Source organism: Quercus lobata, chromosome 12 (genome assembly GCF_001633185.2).
Source record: "Quercus lobata isolate SW786 chromosome 12, ValleyOak3.0 Primary Assembly, whole genome shotgun sequence".
In the NCBI taxonomy this organism is placed as follows: domain Eukaryota; kingdom Viridiplantae; phylum Streptophyta; class Magnoliopsida; order Fagales; family Fagaceae; genus Quercus; species Quercus lobata.
This window is the reverse complement of record NC_044915.1, coordinates 31,612,681-31,633,944: the sequence shown is the minus strand read 5'-3', so window position 1 is coordinate 31,633,944 and position 21,264 is coordinate 31,612,681. Positions and strand designations below refer to the sequence as shown.

Below are 21,264 nucleotides of genomic sequence, written 5' to 3'. Positions count from 1 at the left end.
GTCTAAATATAATAATAATTTTATGAAACAAAACTGCATAGACACTTTAGTTGGGGTGATTATACTCGTGTCGAACACAATCATTTGACACTTCCGCACATGTGGATTTAATGAAAATGCCTAAAAAATATATAACCTGGTGTAATAGCCTTGATTGATGACTATTTCATACTACATCTATAGTTTCAATTCAAGTGTTTACTAAAAATTTTAAAATTGTCAACAATCTTTGTATTGGATTTTTTGCATAACTTGCTAATTGTATAGTCACCCTATTTCCAATCTTAGACACCACAATAAACACACAACTATGATTAAGTTGTAGACGTTGCATAAGAACAATTAGAGAGCACATAAGGTTATACATCTTTAGTTTTATAGTATATATTGATGATGCATAGAAAATCAGTAGGCTGAATGCTTCGAACTTTAATGGGCTTGAGATTGCTTAGAAGGCCTAAAAAGAAAGAAACACAAGATCAAAAATGACCGGGGTAAATTGGCCAAGAACCCTCCGATGCTTAAGTTAGTTTTCTCTCTTGAACTCAGGAATTCCAACTTTATAAGTGGTGAAAAACTTACATTGATTTCATATGGCTGAGTCCTTTTATAGTGAGTTTTGGAGTGGTTACTTGTTTAGTAACTTCCTCAACATGGATGGAAGTTAAAAGGTTTAGACTTAACTTCTACAACTGCCATCAGAAGTTAAGAACTTAGTGAGAAGTTAGAGCAATGAATAAGAATTTTGCTCATACTTCAGAATAGTAGAACGTGGTCCGAATCATAAGCTTTTGGATATAGATTTACTCCAAAAATTTCTAAGTGTTTGGCGGTCGTCCAAGTGACTCCATGCTGGATGACCTTCATGCACTTGGAAGACCTTTCTTTTCTGAACGACACTATGGACGAATTGGAGATAGTCTAATTTTTGGTTCACCATCATATATAAATAATAAAAACATAAACATCAAGAAAATGACCTCAACTATGTTATTTTATAGGAAAGTATGCCCCTGAATGTGATGGAAGCTACCAAGGGAGATACGTAGGAAGTTAATTGGTATATTCAAATATCTGTGAAAGAAACCAAGATAATTCCAGCTGATTTTTTTTGTGAACAAGAGTAATTATTGTGGTTGGGCTAATGTCATGGGATGCTTTTTTTCTTTTTTGGTTTTCAATTTTAGATCTAAATTTTTTAGTAAATTTAAAAATATTACTATTGTGATGAGCAGTTATTAGTAAGTAAAAAAGTGGCCTCAGTGATAAGCCTAAATGTAAAATTATGATCAGATTTGAGAAAAGAAATGTCACATGTGATGTTGAAACAACAAAATTTGAAGATGGAACCGTTAAGTGTGAGAAAACAGTAAAGGAACCACCTAATTTGAAAAAAAAAATTGTCTAATGTGATGTTGGAACTGCACAATGTGAGAATGTAACCGTCAAATGTGAAAACAAAAACTGTCAATGTGACAAAAAAAAAAGTAAGGACTATCATATGTGATATTGGAACTGCATAATATGAGGATGGAACCGTCAAGTGTGAGAAAAAAGTGAGGGAACCACCCAATGTGTCAAAAGAACTGTCATATGTGATGTTGGAACTGCACAATGTGAGAATGAAACTGTCAAATGTGAGAAAAAAAAGTAAGGGAACCACTAAATGTGACAAAATAATTGTCACATGTGATGTTGGAACTGCACAATGTGAGGATGAAACCATCAAGTGTGAGAAAAATGTAAGGATGAAACCATTAAGTGTGAGAAAAAGGTAAGGGAACCATCCAATGTGACAAAAGAACTGTCATATGTGATGTTGGAATCGCACAATGTGACGATGAAACCGTTAAATGTGAGAAAAAAAAGTAAGGGAATCACCAAATGTGAGAAAAAAACTGTCACATGTGATGTTAAAACTACACAATATGAGAAAAAAGTAAGGGAACTACCCAATATGATAAAAGAACTGTCATATGTGATATTGGAACCGCATAATGTGAGAATGGAACCGTCAAATGTGAAGAAAAAAAAGTAAAAGAACCACCAAATGTGAGAAAAAAACTGTCACATGTGATGTTGGAACTGCACAATATGAGGATAGAACCGTCAAGTGTGAGAAAAAAGTAATGGAACCACCCAATATGACAAAAGAACTATCATATGTGATGTTGGAACCGCACAATGTGAGAATGAAACCGTCAAATATTAGAAAAAAAAAAAAAAAAAGTAAGGGAACCACAAAATGTGAGAAAAAACTATCACATGTAATGTTGGAACTGCACAATGTGAGGATGAAACCGTCAAATGTGAGAGAAAAAAAGTAAAGAAACCACCAAATGTGGAAAAAAAACTGTCATATGTAATGTTGGAACTGTACAATGTGAAGATGGAACCGTCAAGTGTGAGAAAAAAGTAAGAGAATCACTTAATGTGACAAAAGAACTGTTATATGTAATATTGGAACCACATAATGTGAGGATGAAATCATCAAATGTGAGAAAAAAAAAAGTAAGGGAACCACCAAATGTGAAAAAAAAAAAAAAAAAAAAAAAAAACTATCACATGTGATGTTAGAACTGCACAGTGTAAGGATGGAACCATCAAATATGAAAAAAAAAAAAAAAAAAAAAGTAAGGGAACCACCAAATGTGAGAAAAGAACTGTCACATATGATGTTGGAACTACACAATGTGAAGATGAAACCGTCAAGTGTGAGAAAAAAGTAAGGGAACCACCCAATGTGACAAAAGAACTGTCATATGTGATGTTGGAACTACACAATGTGAGGATGAAACCGTCAAATGTTAAAAAAAAAAAATAAGGGAACCACCAAATGTGAGAAAAAACTGTCACATGTGATGTTGGAACTGCACAATGTGAGGATGGAATCGTCAAATGTGAGAAAAAAGTAAGGGAACCACCAAATGTGAAAAAAGAACTGTCACATGTGATGTTGGAACTGCACAATATGAGGATGGAACCATCAAATGTGAGAAAAAAGTAAGGAAACCACCCAATGTGACAAAAGAACTGTCATATGTGATGTTTGAACCGCATAATGTGATGATGGAACTGTCAAATGTGAGAAAAAAAAAGTAAGAGAATCACCAATATGAGAAAAGAACTGTCACATGTGATGTTGGAACCGCATAATGTGAGGATGGAACCGTCAAATGTGAGAAAAAAAAGTAAGAGAACCACCAAATGTGAGAAAAGAACTGTCACATGTGATGTTGGAACTGCACAATGTGAGGATAAAACCATCAAGTATGAGAAAAAATTAAGGGAACCACTCAATGTGACAAAAGAACTATTATATGTGATGTTGAAATCACATAATGTGAGGATGGAACTGTCAAATGTGAGGATGGAACTGTCAAATGTGAGAAAAAAGTAAAGGAACCACCAAATGTGAGAAAAGAATTGTCACATGTGATGTTAGAACTGCATAATGTGAGGATGGTACCGTCAAACGTGAGAAAAAAGTAAGGGAACCATGAAATGTGAGAAAAGAACTGTCACATGTGATGTTAGAACTGTATAATGTGAGAATAAAATCGTCAAATATGAGAAAAAAGTAAGGGAACTATCGAATGTGAGAAAAGAACTGTCACATGTGATGTTGGAACTGCACAATGTGAGGATGGAACCATCAAGTATGAAAAAAAAATTAAGGGAACCACTCAGTGTGACAAAAGAACTGTCATATGTGATGTTGGAACCGCATAATGTGAGGATGGAACCGTCAAATGTGAGAACAAAAGTAAGGGAACCACCAAATGTGAGAAAAAAACGGTCACATGTGATGTTGGAACTGCACAATGTGAGGATGGAACCTTCAAGTGTGAGAAAAAAGTAAGGGAACCACCCAATATGACAAAAGAACTGTCATGTGTAATGTTGGAACCGCATAATGTGAGAATGAAACTGTCAAGTGTGAGAAAAAAGTAAGAAAACCACCCAATATGACAAAAAAGCTGTCATATGTAATGTTGGAACCGCACAATGTGAGGATGAAACCGTTAAGTGTGAGAAAAAAGTAAGGGAACCACTAAATGTGAGGAAAAAACTGTCACATGTGATGTTGGAACTGTACAATATGAGAATGGAACCATCAAGTATGAGAAAAAATTAAGGGAACCACTCAATGTAATAAAAAAACTGTCATATGTGATGTTAGAACCGCACAATGTGAGGATGGAATCGTCAAATGTGAGAAAAAAGTGAGGGAACCATCAAATGTGAGAAAAGAACTGTCACATGTGATGTTGGAACTGCATAATGTGAAAATGGAACTGTCAAATGTGAGAAAAAAAAGTAAGGGAACAATCAAATGTGAGAAAAGAATTGTCACATGTGATGTTAGAACTACACAATGTGAGGATAGAACCATCAAGTATGAGAAAAAATTAAGGGAATCACTCAATGTGACAAAAGAACTGTCATATGTGACGTTGGAACCGCACAATATGAGGATGGAACTGTCAAATGTGAGAAAAAAAAGTAAGGGAACCACCAAATGTGAGAAAAGAACTGTCACATGTGATGCTGGAACTGCATAATGTGAGGATGGAACCGTCAAATGTGAGAAAAAAGTAAGGGAACCATCAAATGTGAAAAAAGAACTGTCACATGTGATGTTGGAACTGCATAATGTGAGAATAGAACCGTCAAATGTGAGAAAAAATTAAGGGAACCACTCAATGTGACAAAAGAACTGTCATATGTGACGTTGGAACTGCACAATGTGAGGATGGAACCGTCAAATGTGAGAAAAAAAAGTAAGGGAACCACCAAATGTGAAAAAAGAACTGTTACATGTGATACTAGAACTGCATAATGTGAGGATGGAACCGTCAAATATGAGGAAAAAAGTAAGGGAACCATCAAATGTGAGAAAACAACTGTCACATGTGATGTTGGAACTGCATAATGTGAAAATGGAACCGTCAAATGTGAGAAAAAAGTAAGGAAACCATCGAATGTGAGAAAAGAACTGTCACATGTGATGTTGGAACTACATAATGTGAGAATGGAACCATCAAATGTGAGAAAAAAGTAACCTAGTATAGCAGGTTACCTACTAGTGGGTACCGTACCCCCCCTTTTTTTGGGGGGTACCGTAGAATTACTCCTAATATATATGTCCTAAATCATACCAGTTACCAACCATTGAATCATGGGATTTGAAATTAGATCATACTTCCCATGTGGGTTTCAATTAGCTCAACTGATAAAATTTCTAATTGTTGAATAAGAGATCTGGAATCCAATTACTGCCTACACCAAAAACTAATTAGTGCCTTGATTTGATGATAAAGTGCTATCATCAGGAGTAGATGCTATAAGTTGAAATTATCTCTAAAAAAAAAAAAAAAAATCATACTTTCCATTGTATCAATAAATTGGCCTCATTTATTTATTAAATTTTCCATTTTTAGGTTCCACTTTATGCTCCACACATAATTTTTTTTATTTTCTTATAAAATAGTCAAAGTTTAAAATGGAAAAAATTAAACACATGGTAAGTTATAATCAGTGGAACATAAAGAATAACACCAAAAGTTAGGCATAGGATTTTTATTCATCCAATATGTGATGTAAGAGGGAAAAAAAATCATTTGTCTGTGTGTTCCATTATTTTCCATGAACTATATTAAGCAAGTATTCTAAAGTAGATAAATTAGATTATGGGCATGACCCTTTTTCCTTATAAAATAATTTTAAGTTTTAGGGGGGAAAAATAGGCACATCTATAGTACAATTGATAGAGTATAAAGTGAAATATTCTTGCCAATAGCGTTGAAGGCATGTGCCAACTGTTTATTTTTCTCCTTTCATTACGTGACACAATATTAACACATTAAAATAATTAACATATCAATCATCAATCAATCAATATCAATGTATATATATATGCTAAAACTTCATGCAGGAAAGTATGAGATTCTATGGCACCTTCCTTTGGAATAGTCTCTCCAGCTTTCGCATTAAACTCTATCAATAAGTGCATTCAACCAAAACAAAAAACTCTATCATTAAGTGAGACGTTACTGATCCACTTCTGTTTTCCCTTCATGTCATTTAGCATACTCGGTGCAATTACACTGTAACACAAACCCATGTCTCTATTCACCTCTTGCTATTCTCTTACTTCTATCTCTTCTCTTTCCCATACATTTGGTCATGTCATGCATGTAGTTTTGTCTCAACCTTTAAAGAATGAGTGCAGAAGATGAAAAGCCCTCAAATCCACCACATACATGTTCTCCACGCTTAAATGAAGATCTATTGTCAAAGTTTCAAAAAAAATTAAAAATATTAGTCATGATTAAATAAAAATAAAAAATAAAACAAATAGATTATGGGCATGATCCTTTTTCCTTATAAAATAATTTAAGTTTTAGGGGGAAAAAGTAGGCACATCTATAGTACAATTGATGGAGTATAAAATGAAATATTCTTACCAATAGCGTTGAAGGCAAGTGCCTTAGTAGTATTGCCAGGTGCCAATTGTTTATTTTTCTCCTTATGTTACATGACACAATATTAGAACATTAAAATAATTAACATTTTTTTTTAAATGAAGATCTATTGTCAAATTTTCAAAAAATTTTAAAAATACTGGTCATGATTAAAATTATTCTACCAAGAGTTTTTAAAATTTTAAATAAACTTTGATGATTTATTACATATTATTGTGAGAATTTAATGTAGCATAATGTAAGAATTACAAGTTGTAAGACATAATTTCGCTATATAACTCATTATAAGTACATTAAAATTGTTATTGTTATCACTATTAACATTATTTGTTTTAAATGAAAAAATATATTACCAAAGTTCTAATAAAAAATACTACTTTAATTGATACAATGGAAAGTATGATGTATGTATATCCCCCATCCACTGGTCATATTGTTAAAGACACTTTGTCTATTGCTGGTTCGCTTATGAGCCATTCTTTCTCTTATATTAGAAGGCAAGACAATGTTGTAACCCATACTTTAACCAATAGAGCTAGGTTGTCATTTCTTGTTTTAGCTTGGATGGAGTTTGTTTCTCTAAATTTGTTGTTTTCAGTTGTTTTTGATCTTTCGGTTAGTTAAATAAAATCGCTTGGAATGGTTTCTCAAAAAAAAAAAGATTCCATGATTCAATGGTTGGTACGATTCAGTTTTGTAAATCCAGATGATCACTTGTTAGAATTCTTATCAAACACATAGAGGTCTTTCTAGAAGAAAAAAAAAATAGAGAATGAAACTCTAGAGTGTAGATACACCCTGCATCATCCGAACAACTATAGTAAGCTTGCAAAATTTCTTGATTGGCTCTAATTCTTTAAATACAGAGACAACTCATATCCATTTCACGTTGCCATTTATATATAAATTAAAACGTGTGGGAAATATTATTACTCAAATTGTCCCACGCTCATAAAACCTTTCCTATCGTATATTGTGCAAGTTTTCACTCGTCTCCAAGTTCATCTGAGATCCCTGTTCTTCTCCATCTTTTGCTGCAGAAAAGCTTACAATTTGGTATGTTCACAAACATGTGCTACTTTCATATCCATTTTTTTTAAAGTATTTACCTCAAAAATTCGTGTACACAAATTTTTTTTTTTTTTCCTATTTTCATCTAAAACTTCAATTGCAATCAAGATTTAATAGTTTGTTTAGATTTGTGCAAATCAAAGAGTTTGAAGACATAAGTTGTCAAAGAACCCCACCTCCCTCTTGCCCATTATCTACCTAAAAAATTGTCAGAGATATAATTGTATGTTGGTCTTGATACAAAATCCACCTTTGTAGTTAAAAAATCCACATCGACCTTACTTGCACAAGCCGTGCTTTAATACTTCTCTTTTTTTCGGTTTTTTTTTTGTCCGGTGCTTGGTGCATTGGACGGTCCAAACATGTGTCCAATTTTGGACAAATGTTAATATTGTATATCGTATCTAGTACACTAGGTACTAAAAGTAAGTCAAATCTCTTATTTTTCTTCTCCTCTTTCTTTTTCTTTTTTTTCTTGAGGGAGGAAAATCACCATCCTTAGAGGCTTAGATCCTTGATGCTTGAGTAAAGGGTTTCTTTTACCTGTCCCATTAGGGGAGCGGGGCAGATTTTTCTCTGAGTCTGGCTGGTCGGGTATGGGCATTAAGAATTGGTTTTTACTTTTTAAACAACCTTCTGGTAATTGACAATGGAATAATTATTGCTGATGCGAAAATATTGGCTGATTTAGTGAAATTTGAGTTAATATTCTGATGCGAAATTTTTAGTGAGAATACTCTTAGACGAGTCCTAAGATGGATCCACACGCATGTGTAATTGTCAAATTTTACTTAATCCTTGTCTACTTCTATTTTTAATTTTTAAATATCCATTTTTATATGCTTCTTTAGAATCTTTACAGTGTTTAGCAATCCCAAATCATGCGAGAATTTACAACGGAATAAAATGCCAGTAGTATCATAGTAAATATTCACTAATTTAGTCAAATGTCAGTTATGAGAAATTTTCAGTTTGTCATTATAACATGAATTCTTGTGGAATGGGGGCAGGGCAGAGCCAGGGGGGTCGGGGGGGAGCACTTGGCCCCCTAGCCCTACCAAAAAAAAGTTAGGCACTTAAGAGAATAAAGAGATATCCTAACTTTTCCTTGTAATGGTTTCATTTTCTTGTTTTTTTTCTTAATCCTAAAGGTATAAAGTACATGAAGAGAACTTGATCTAAACTCCAGGAATGAGTCCAACAATCTTATGACTACCGGGTATTAGATTCTTTGAAAACTGAGCTATATTCTCCAAGTGTTACACATGTCTTCTTCTTCTTTTCTTTTTTTTTCTTTTTTTTCCCTTTTAGTTCAATGTGTCTTAGTTTCTTAGAATAATATCGTTTAGCAGGTAGGCATTGATATATTGTTCTATAGTATACTCTGTTTAAGAAGTAATAGTATTATTCTATTCTTTTATTTTTAAATTATGTAGGTCTTATTACATTAAAATATCAATAGAATATATGTGTATTGCTTTTCTATATCAACACTTAGATTAGGCTATAGTGAAATTTTTATCTTGTATAAAAAATAAATAAAAAAATTAAAAATTAAAAAAAAAAAATCCTAAATCAAATAGTTCTAACACAATATTAAAAACCCATGGTGGTGTGATTAGAAAATAGTAAAAGTGAAGAATATTCTAATATGTTTTTAAATTTTTATTATAACCATTTATACAACAGATTATTTTCGAATAAGAATACGAATATATATATATATATATATATATATAGTTTTGTCCCACATCGGATGTGTGTGAGTCTGTGTGTGTTTATCACTAGCTTTGCGCAACTAATTATTGCATGTAGTTTTGGTTGTGGCATGTTCATGTAATCAAAAAAACAAATGGGCTTTGTCTCACATTGGGTGTGTGAGTCTGTGTGTGTGTGCGCACACGCGTGTATGTATCACTAGCCAAGGCAACTAACTGTTGCATGTAGTTTTGATTGTGACGTGTTAATGTAATAAAAAAAAAAAATGGGCTTTGTGTGAGCGTGTGTGTGTGTGTTTATCACTAGTTCCATGCAACTAACTGTTGCATGCAGTTTTGGTTGTGGCGTGTTAGTGTAATAAAAAAATATATATATATATATATAGTAAAGACAAAATTTAGCTACAAAATTTGTTATAACTTTACTTAATATCTTTTTATTGGAAGTAAATTTTGACAAATTATGCATAAAATATAATTTTATAGATTATAAAAAAAAATATATTCAATTGGTACAAAATTTGTTATGTGTATTAAGAGCATAAAGAATATGCAATCCAATAATTAAATTTTCGAAATATGTAATTGTAGGGACACAATTTGTAGCGACCCTAAAATGATATTGGGTTCGTACGTTCAAGGGCCCAAACAATATCATTTGTAGAGCGTGGGCTTGAAAGGCTAGGCCTGGATTACCGAACAGCGGTTAGTCATGGTTTCTATGGAAATTTACATGAAGGTAAGTCTGACGTGTCTAACAAGACCTTCTTCTAAAGGGGCATGAGTGGTTCCGGTCTTTAGACCTCGTCCGAGGAGCTCAGTGTTCTTCTTTCTCTCATTTTTTAGGACTTCCTTGTTTGGGAGACCCCCCTCCTCTCATTGATTCTTTTTCCCTTTTATACTAGCATTTACCCTCCTTCCAGTGTCCACGTGTAAGTTTCACTTTTTGGGGTTGAGACTTGTCCTATCAACCCACACTTGGAGTGGTTGGGGGTGGTTGTAAAAGCTGAATAGCATGGTGAAGGGCATGGACCTGTCAGATGCAGAGTCCTTTATTGCTGTATTGGCAGCTTTTTCACTTGGCTTGTTCCTGCACTGAGCTCGTCCTTTCCTTTAGAGGCTCTATGGGGTGCCGAGCATAAGATTGTCCTCGACCATATCCTTAGCCCTTTTTTGGACTTTCATTACGCGTCCTCGGCAATAGTTCTCCTCGGCTCGGGCTTTGGGCCCTAATGTAAAGTGGGCCGGAGCCACAGACTCTCTGGCCCCACAGTAATAATATTAATGATATTGAGTAAGGTTGTAAGCTTAGACTACAAATTTACTCAATATCTTTTTATTAGAGGTAAATTTTGAAAAATTCAATATTGGATGAAATCTTCTTTTTATATTTTCCATTCTCATATATTATAACAAATTCACCGTTGGATGCATTTTGAGAATAATTATCTTACAATTTTGTGATATTTATTCTTTTTAAATGTAGAGTAATTCGTTTCCATTCCCATATATTATACATCTATAAAATTAAATTAAACTGCGGCCCCACCGAAGAAAATTTCTTGGCTCTGATTTACGTGAATCTTGTAATCTACTACACTACACATAAGAGGAATGTAAACAGACAATAAAACAAAAGAAATAACACTAATCGATGTTAAACTTTGACACTTATTATAGTCTTTTCATCTTAACATAAGTTCATGAATTTTACCTGAAAACTTTGGTAGAAACTAGAAATAATAGATTTGTGTTCCTCTGATTCAGTGGGTTCTCCTCTGTATAGGAAACAGAGCAATGGAAGTGGTTTCGAGGTCTACTCAAGAGGAAGTTGACGAAGAATCTCTGAAATGGGCTGCTATACAGAAACTGCCAACTGAGCGTCGTATAAGGAGAGGTATATTAACTGAAGAAGATGAAGAAGCAAAAGAAGTTGATATCAAAAGTCTTGGGTTGCAACAATTGAAGAACTTGTTGGAGAGGCTTGTGAAAAATGGCCAGGAGGAAGATAATGAGAAGTTCGAGCTGAAGCTCAAGAACCGCTTTGATCGGTACGTATACAAGCTCACGAGGAATTAATATATGGGTAATTAGAGGTTTACACTGTACTAGTAAAAAACAAATGTGTATAACAATGCACACTTTGTTTAGTCTACAATGTAAATCTTACATTGCTATTAAGATGTCTAAGAATTTTCCTTAGTATATATTACAAATTAACACATATCTATGATTATGAATAACAAGATTAGCTTTAAAACTGATCTGGGTCCTTCTTTGTATCTAGAGTTGGTATTGAAATTCCGAAAATTGAAGTCCGGTTCGACAGCCTAAATGTAGATACCGAAGCTTATGTTGGAAGCAGAGCTTTACCTACACTATTAAACTTCACTATAAATTTCTTTGAGGTAATCTTCTCCAACTTAGGAATCATAGACAGTACCCTTCCACAGGACTTACCACCTTCGATCACGTTATGAGCATTCTGGAGAACTCATCCCGTACTTTTTTTCTTTTCTCTCTAGGGGTTGTCGAATTATTTTCATATAATTCAAGGTAGAAAGAAACCATTTTCAATTCTTCGTGATGTCAGTGGAATAATCAAGCCTGGCAGGTAAAAATTGTATATATTCTCTTTAAAACATTCATTATAGGCTGCGTCATATGATTGATTTCTCATTGACACCAATTTTACAGGATGACACTTCTTTTAGGCCCCCCAAACTCGGGGAAGACCACATTGCTATTGGCTTTGGCAGGAAGACTTAGTTCTGATCTCAAAGTAATGAACTTACTACAGTTCATTTGTTGACTATGCTTTACTACTTTTTGTTGCCTTATAATCTAATTTGAGTACTAAAAAAAAAACCTTTTCAGTTTTCAGGGAGAGTTACATATAATGGCCATGGAATGGAAGATTTTGTTCCCCAAAGGGCATCAGCTTATATAAGTCAACATGATGAACATATAGGAGAAATGACAGTGAGAGAAACATTGGCATTCTCGGCTAGATGTCAAGGGGTCGGGCCTCGTTATGGTCAGTCAAAACCTCAACAATTTTTTTTTTATTATTTTTAATATTGCAGTTTAGTCTAGCAAGTTTGAATCCATTCATATTTATGGGATGAGTTTGCAGAAATGTTGGCAGAATTGTCAAGAAGAGAAAAGGAGGCAAACATTAAGCCAGATCCTGATATTGATATTTTAATGAAGGTTAGAAAAGTTGATTCACAGAGACCTGGTTTTACATTGATGGTATACAAATTTTGGATTGAAAGAACTGCGTGTGAATTTTGTTTTTCTCTTTTAAATGTGCGATTGTTAGTAGTCATTGTATAACACACACACTTTTATTTATTTATTTATTTTATGTTAAAACAATATAATAACCAAACACCCCCCCCCCCCCCCCCCCCCCACCACACACACACACACACACGCAAAAAAAAAAAATGCTAACACTTTGTTATTATCTATGGTTTCTCAATACTACAGGCTGTTTCACTGGAAGGGCAGGAAGCGAATGTGATTACTGAGTATATTCTCAAAGTATAAACTCCGACCCAAGTTATAGAAGATGTTTTCATAATTACACTGAAAAAGATCTTGTCAATCTATGTTCTTTCTCAGTTATGCTCTTTTAACTGCACAGATTTTGGGATTGGAAAGCTGTGCTGACACTATGGTAGGGGATGAAATGCGAAGAGGTATCTCTGGTGGACAAAGAAAGCGAGTGACAGTAGGTAAGAGCACATTGGAACACAAGATGCACATGCAGATACATATTTTTTCATACAAAGATAGATACAGCTAAATCTTCGGCTTGTTCACTAAATTGATTTCTGAAACTTCAAAGAGTTCTTAGCAGTAATTTATGATTGTGCACCAAATTCAAATTTGTGACCAAGTGCTTTAGTGACTTTAGAAAGTCCAAAAAAATATGATATAGGGGAGATGCTGGTTGGACCAGCAAGGGCGCTTTTCATGGATGAGATATCAACTGGCTTGGACAGCTCAACAACTTTTCAGATTGTGAATTCACTCAGACAGGCAATTCACACTCTTGAAGGGACAGCAGTGATCTCACTCCTCCAGCCAGCACCAGAAACGTATGACCTATTTGATGACATAATTCTCCTGTCAGACGGGCAAGTGGTATATCAAGGTCCCCGTGAAATTGCACTGGAGTTTTTTGAATCTATGGGCTTCAAATGTCCAGAGAGAAAAGGAGTTGCAGACTTCTTACAAGAAGTACTACTACCTCTCAACTCATCTTCTTTCTCATCATATGTGTTTCAGTAATATATAATTCACTGCACTAAATTTCAATCTCCTGCTATTTAATAGGTGACATCAAGGAAAGATCAACAACAGTATTGGGCTAATAAAGACATACCTTATGCTTACATTACTGTCAAGGAATTTGCTGATGCATTTCAGTCATTTCACATTGGTCAGAAACTAGGTGACGAGCTTGCCATTCCATTTGACAAGGCCAAGGGCCACCCTGCTGCTTTGACAACTAAGAAATACGGTGTTGGAAAGAAAGAACTGTTAAAAGCCTGCATATCAAGAGAATTATTGCTGATGAAGAGAAACTCATTCTTCTATATTTTCAAAATGGTTCAGGTAAGTAGCAGGATAAGAATATAATATACATACTACTGTACAGATATGTGTATTGCAAGGTTTAATAAGTTTTTTTTTTCTTCTTCTTTTTTCAGCTTATTGTTGTGGCTCTGTTGATGATGACATTATATCTACAAACTAAGAAGCATCGAAATACTGCAACTACTGGTCAAATTGTTATGGGTGCCCTGTTCTTTACAATATGCACAATAATGTTTAATGGATTCGCAGAGCTTGCCATGACCATCTTGAAACTTCCTGTCTTTTACAAGCAAAGGGACCTTCTCTTTTATCCTTCATGGTCATATGCAGTACCCACATGGATCCTCAAGATTCCAATCACATTTGTAGAAGTAGCCATTTGGGTGTCGATGACTTATTATGTTGTAGGCTTTGAACCAAACTTCACGCGGTAGGTAATAAACATTTTTTTTCTTATAAAAATTTTGGTCTTTACATTTTGGATGCCAAAATTTAATGAAGGACCCTATGGCAGGTTTCTCAAACAATACTTTCTACTTGTGTGCATCAACCAAATGGCTTCTGGACTGTTTCGATTTATTGCAGCACTAGGAAGGAATATGACTGTTGCAAACACGTTTGGAACTTTTGGGCTGCTTCTAGTTATTGTTCTGGGTGGATTTGTTCTGTCAAGAGGTAATTTTTAAATTACATTAGTTTCTCAAGCTTCATCATTGCCATGAAATTTAGATTTGTATTCTTTTTGCCACAGATGAAGTTAAAAAATGGTGGGCATGGGGTTACTGGATCTCACCTATGATGTATGGCCAGAATGCTATAGCAGTGAATGAATTCTTAGGGAAGAGTTGGAAGCATGTAAGCATCACTTTCTCAAGTTTGGAATAATGAAAGGCCAAAATAAAAAAGGAATTGGGTTGACCTTTAAACAATATCAACTAATTAGTGAGGGTATATATATTTGTTTTAGGTTCTTCCTAATAACACAGAGCCACTGGGAATTATGGTCTTGAAGTCTCATGGACTATTCCGAGAAGAAAATTGGTTTTGGCTTGGAGTAGGAGCTTCAATTGGATTTGTTTTTCTATTCAATTTTCTTTTCACCTTGGCTCTATCTTATCTCCACCGTAAGCACCCCTCTTGTTCATCTTCTTATTACTGCATCTTTGGCTTGAAGTTTTGACAAAACAATTTCTGTTATAGCTTTTGGAAAGCCTCAGGCAGTTATATTAGAAGAAAACTCAGTTGAAAAACATAGTGACGGAAAAGAAAAGTACATTGAACTATCACACAATGAAAGGACCTCGCCTGGTAGGTTACAAAGGCCCAAATATATGTTATATTTTCATCTGATAAGTCACTTCAGTCAACTTGATCTGTTTGATGAAATGTAGAAAGAGGAGCTGACTTTCAGAGAAGTTTGTCATCAGAATCATCATTTGCAGCAAGAAGCAGTAGCAATGAAGTTAATCAGAACAAGAAACAAGGAATGGTTCTTCCATTCGAACCCCGTTCTATCACCTTTGATGATATCAGCTATGCAGTGGACATGCATCAGGTAAGCAACTTCATTATTCTTCTACTACATCTTATAATCATTGCTTAATTTACTACAGTTTTTATCTTTTAAATTTTTTAAACTCTAATGGTACCAGCTTAAATTCTATGCATCCTGGGTGTGTTGTTATGCTTGCAGGGAATGAAAGCTCAAGATGTGACAGAAAATCGACTAAAACTTCTGAAGGGTGTGAGTGGTGCTTTCAGGCCAGGAGTCCTCACAGCTCTAATGGGTGTTAGTGGTGCTGGGAAGACAACTCTAATGGATGTTTTGGCTGGGAGGAAAACTGGTGGGTACATCGAAGGTAGCATCATGATATCTGGATACACAAAGAAGCAGGAAACTTTTGCTCGCATATCAGGTTACTGTGAGCAAACGGACATCCACTCTCCTCACATTACGGTGTACGAGTCACTGTTTTACTCTGCATGGCTTCGTCTACCTCTTGAAGTTGATAATACAACCAAAAAGGTTATGTATTTAAAATCCATTTTAGAATATAAGCACAACGAACTCAGGCCCATATACTATGGCACTTGCTTGTACTACAAGCCTATAACTTGTACAATACATGTTGTCTTCCTGTAGTCCCATTTACTTTACCATACACAGTTTAATAAAAATAAGTCACTCAGACTTTTACATGGTATTAGAGCCAATACTCTGACTCTAGGGTTCAAGAGCAATGTTCTCTTTAGGAATCCTTTCGCTACCCATCAACAGACCTCCATTCAACACACCACCGGCACCAGAAGGTAGATTTCACTCTGATCCAACTTTGATGGAATCTCACCAAATGGAGTCACCACCCGCAGCCACGAACGGTTGAAGTTCCAGCACGACGACCCACAAACCCATGTGCCTCCCAACAACTCACGCGCCTTCTTGCGCAACCTTACCCTGCCATGCCCCAACACACTCCTTAGGCCACATGTCATCTCCAAACTGTGCCACATTAGTCCTAGCCTCATGTTAGCAAACATGTCATTTGCCATGTCAGCACACAGGCCTAACATGCCATGTCAACTCACTGCATCATCATGTTAGCAAAACATCGCACTCTTGCAAACACCATAACTACACTTCTGTGACTGCATTGGCTACTACAGGATCTTGGAATTGACCACTCTATTGTAACTCCAATCCACTGTGACAATTGAAGTGCCATTCAAATTGCACACAATGAAGTCTTCCACGAAAGTACCAAAAATATTGAGATTGACAATCACTTCATTTGTCATCATCTATTCCAGGGTATCCCAATTTGTTTCCTCCCAAGACTAGCTAGATGACATCTAGACTATGCCCCTCCACCAATATGCTTACATGCATTGGCTTCCAAACTCAAGTTGATCTCATTTCTCCCAATAGGAGTTTGAAGAGAGCTGTTGGAATATAAACCCAACGGGCTTAGGTCCATTTACGATTGTACTTGCTTGTACTACAAGTCTATTACTTGTACAACACACCTTAGCTTCCAAACTCAAGTTCCTTATACTTCATGATACATAGTTTGGCTAAAATGAGAACTCTCTTAATTCACAAGACATTGGGACTTTACTCATCCTAGAATATTCAAGAAAACAGGGCCAAATACGGAAAATATACTTGGAAAGTTCTAGTGAAATAGGAATGTCCATCACTCATCATTTTCAACATTTCAATTGCATACCTATTTAGCTTCTATCTTGTTGTGGCTAATCCATCTTGGTAGTTCACACACCCTGAAACACTCATATAATATAAGGCCAAAGGAGACAACTTTTTCAAATTCTTTTCTAACATGTTGTATGTGTTCACTATAATGATTTGCAGATGTTTGTTGAGGAAATCATGGACCTTGTGGAGCTGACCTCATTGAGGGAATCAATTGTTGGATTGCCTAGCATTAATGGTCTCTCAACTGAGCAGCGCAAGAGGCTGACAATTGCAACTGAGCTAGTTGCAAACCCATCTATAATATTCATGGATGAGCCAACCTCAGGTCTTGATGCCAGGGCAGCAGCAATAGTGATGAGAACAGTGAGGAACACAGTAGACACTGGAAGAACTGTGGTGTGCACTATCCACCAGCCAAGCATTGATATATTTGATGCCTTTGATGAGGTATTGATCTCTCCACGGTTGAGGAACAAAATAGTGTCCTGGTTTCTACATTTCATACAAGAATTAGACAATTATGTATACATTTGCAGCTATATCTTTTGAAAAGTGGAGGAGAAGAAATATATGTCGGCCCAATAGGCCACCGTGCTTCACTTTTGATCAGTTACTTTGAGGTGAGGCTAATTACTAGATACTAAGAATTATTAACATATTATTTGAAATACATTTTCTCTATTTGAAGCCATACTAACATAGATGAGTTTATCCTTTGTCCAGGGAATCTGGGGAGTTAAAAAAATTAGAGACGGAATTAACCCAGCCACATGGATGTTGGAAGTGACAACTGCAGCACAAGAAGCAGCTTTGGGTGTTAATTTTTCCGATGTATACAATAATTCAGAACTATACAGGTGATCTCATGTAAAACTGTACACCAAAATATAAAACAAAGCAAACTTAGAAAGAACTTCAACAAGAATCTGAATCCTTGTAGTTTTTATCAAAGCTGATCATAATCTTCTATTCTCTTTCATGAGCCTTATCACATTGATTCAAAATCCATTTAATTTATGTTCTTTAAATACTTTCAGGATATTCATGTGACAAAAAAGGTCAAATTTCCCAAAGAATAATGTCAGAGGGTTCCTAATATGGACTAAATAAAAAAGAAAAATGATCATAGTTTGTAATTTTCCTCATTGATTAAGACTGCGACAGGGAATAAGTATATATATACATGTATTGACACCGTAAGTTCAATAATTCAGGAGAAACAAAGCAATGATCAAAGAACTCAGTAAACCTCAGCCAATGTCAAAAGAACTGCACTTCCCAACTCAATACTCACAATCATTTTGGACCCAGTGTAAGGCTTGCCTATGGAAACAGCACTGGTCATATTGGCGAAACCCACAGTACAGTGCAGTAAGGCTATTATTCTCAACTTTCATAGCTTTAATGTTTGGAACAATGTTCTGGGACCTTGGCTCCAAAAGGTACTTAATAGAGGAAAGTCAAATAGGTTAAATTTTATAGATTTAACATTTGCCTCCTTTTGTTATTAATATGAGAAGACTCTTCGGAACTGCAGGAGAAGGCAGCAAGACATTTTCAATGCAGTAGGTTCCATGTATGCTTCTTCTCTATTTATTGGGATTCAGAATGCTGCATTGGTGCAGCCAGTAGTGGGTGTTGAGAGAACAGTTTTCTACCGAGAAAGAGCAGCTGGAATGTATTCTGCTTTACCATATGCCTTTGGACAGGTAGATGGTGCTTATATTTTAGCAAGAGAAAACCTATTACAAGGTTTATGAACATTTTATGCAATTGCAATATATTTTTGATTTTGGCCTCAATTGTGGTGGAATATTATTTATATATTTGTATGTATGTACATTATATAAAGATATACATTATCATACCCCATTGAGGTGTGATATGATTGCATCACGATGCCTAAGTACATGATCTAATAGGTCCTTAGGCCAGAATACAGCAAATAAAATAAAAAAAATGATCTAACAATGAGTTTGAGGTAAGTAGCAATTGGCTTCATGATTAGATGATCATAAATATTAATATTTTTATTAGAGAGTATTTAGAATACTTTCATGAAGATTGGTTATTTAAGCAAAGATATAAACCATAACAGGTCTTCAAATTAAAGATTCTATTGTTTCATCCGCAGCTTATGATTGAGCTCCCATACGTTTTCGCTCAGGCTGTCATATATGGAGCGATAGTATATGCCATGATTGGATTTGAGAGCACAGTAACAAAGTTCTTTTGGTATCTCTTCTTTACATACTTCACCTTCTTGTATTTCACATTCTTTGGAATGATGACATTAGCCATCACTCCAAACTATAACATAGCTGCTGTAGTTGCTTCTTTCTTCTATACAATGTGGGACCTCTTCTCAGGATTTATCCTTCCAATAACTGTAAGTATAAGCAGACCCTATCCATTCCACGCATTTACAAGGCAATGTCATATGGATATCTAAAGGTTTATTGTTTTTGCAGTATATACCTGTTTGGTGGAGCTGGTACTATTGGGCATGTCCTTTCGCTTGGACAATGTATGGATTGATTGCTTCACAGTTTGGAGACATCAAAGACAGGCTTGATTCTGGTCAAACAGTAGAAGAATTTCTTAGGAGTTATTTTGGTTTTAGAAATGACTTCCTAGGAGTGGTTTCAATTGTGACTGTAGGAATCACAGTGCTCTTTGGAGTCAGTTTTGCCTTTTCAATAAAGGCTCTCAACTTCCAGAAAAGATGATGAATGTGTTTACATCATTTTGTGGTCAAAATTTGGCAGAATTTCATAGATACTACATGCAATTTTGATACTTTATGTGCAAGTTCGATAGTTTTCTTATAGTAAGTATTTTTTTTGGGGCTAAATATCCTTATATATAATAATAAGTAAAGATTATGAAATAAAGTATCATGAATCCAAAATTTTATATAATATATCCCATGCATGGAAATTAATATATATATATATATATATATATGGGGATGGGCCCAGAATAACAGATTGGTTGGGCCTTGGGCTCGTCCGAGGACCATTCTGTCCGAGGAGACGTCGCGGCCCAAAATCCTTACTCAGGCCCACCGGAGCAAGGAGAACACATCCGAGGAGTAATTCCTCCTCGGACGTTCCAAAGTCCAGGTCAACAATGCATCCCAGCTACTATAACCCTCACTCCAAACACGTAAAAAGAAAGGAGACCCAAAATATCCCAGCAAAAACTGTCACCACCACATTAAATGCACCACAACTACTCTCCTGGCCGCATTAATGAAGAGAAGACCCCTGAACAATGCTACCTTGGTCACTGCAACTCACAAAGAACTGGTAAGGGCGTCTGATGGGACAGGTGCTCAAGTAAGGGTTTGGATGATCAACAAGTGTAAGGCCCAGATGATAACAGAGGGTCTATATAATATGTAAGAGTCCCTCAAGAGAAGGGATGGAGAAAAAAGGAGAGAGGAGACAAAGGAGCAAGGTCTCACTGTACTAATGCATGCTCATGAATAAAATTTCCCCCTTCACATCCACTTTCTTCATTCTTGTTTCCATATCTGCTAAGCACATGCAACGAACCGTTTAAGCCAACTGGAACCAAGTTCTTCAGCCCATACTCTACAAAAATTCATTGTGTAGGACCTTTTGGGCCAAGGCCTGATCATCCAGGACCGGGTTAACTAAAATCGTGTCCCTACAATTGGCGTCGTCTGTGGGAAGAACTAAAGTATCAGTAAGCACAACGGTTGAGTATGGCAGAACTAGGTCCACACCAGAAGAATCCTCACCAGGCTAACCCTCAACAAACAGAGCCCATTGAGTCCCAGCGGCAAAATAACCCTACCAACCCAGGCAGCAGAGGGAATCGTGAGGGAAGCGTGCATACCACCCAAACGAGCCAGAGTCACACCCAGATAAGTAGTCATGTATCCCAGAGGCGAAATAGTCATCAGGCCATGCAGCGAGAGATAGATGACCTAAAAAGGAAGTTACGACATGTACAGCGAAAGCGATCTCCCTCTAGCTCAGATGAATCCTCTAATGGGGAGGACGCCAGTTATCGACGAAGGTCGAGAACCCCCCCAAGTGAAACCTTTTCTTATGAGAGGGAACCATGCCCTGTACGAAAATATGAGAGCCCATCCAGCAAGGGTTCGGGAAACGATGCTATGAATAGGGCG

General features: G+C 35.8%; 1 protein-coding gene across 2 annotated transcripts; it reads left to right on the top strand.

Moving 5' to 3' along the window:
• The first annotated feature begins 7,469 nt into the window (after positions 1–7,469).
• On the top strand, positions 7,470–19,930 carry LOC115972574 (pleiotropic drug resistance protein 1-like). Of its 2 annotated transcripts, XM_031092901.1 has the most exons (25): positions 7,470–7,544; positions 11,064–11,328; positions 11,565–11,685; positions 11,803–11,891; positions 11,975–12,059; positions 12,155–12,314; positions 12,414–12,490; positions 12,773–12,826; positions 12,930–13,020; positions 13,227–13,528; positions 13,625–13,906; positions 14,002–14,318; positions 14,403–14,563; positions 14,640–14,743; positions 14,856–15,012; positions 15,089–15,196; positions 15,280–15,443; positions 15,582–15,914; positions 17,259–17,549; positions 17,639–17,722; positions 17,826–17,959; positions 18,317–18,544; positions 18,640–18,811; positions 19,237–19,491; positions 19,574–19,930. In XM_031092901.1, exons 2-25 carry the CDS (start codon positions 11,075–11,077, stop codon positions 19,829–19,831), a joined length of 4,281 nt encoding a protein of 1,426 aa, XP_030948761.1. In that variant the 5' UTR covers positions 7,470–7,544; positions 11,064–11,074; the 3' UTR covers positions 19,832–19,930. The 2 variants fall into 2 exon arrangements, with proteins under 2 accessions (XP_030948761.1, XP_030948762.1); XM_031092902.1 differs by lacking the exons at positions 7,470–7,544; positions 11,064–11,328; positions 11,565–11,685; ... (2 more) ...; positions 12,155–12,314; positions 12,414–12,490 and adding an exon at positions 12,500–12,532.
• The last annotated feature ends 1,334 nt before the right edge of the window (positions 19,931–21,264 follow it).

Bases quoted from the DNA above. Each gene is read 5' to 3' on its own strand.
- LOC115972574 (XM_031092901.1), top strand. From the start codon at position 11,075: ATGGAAGTGGTTTCGAGGTCTACTCAAGAGGAAGTTGACGAAGAATCT. The intron at 14,564-14,639 runs GTAATTTTTAAA...TTTTTGCCACAG, and splicing joins TGGATTTGTTCTGTCAAGAG to ATGAAGTTAAAAAATGGTGG. The intron at 15,013-15,088 runs GTAAGCACCCCT...TTTCTGTTATAG, and splicing joins GGCTCTATCTTATCTCCACC to CTTTTGGAAAGCCTCAGGCA.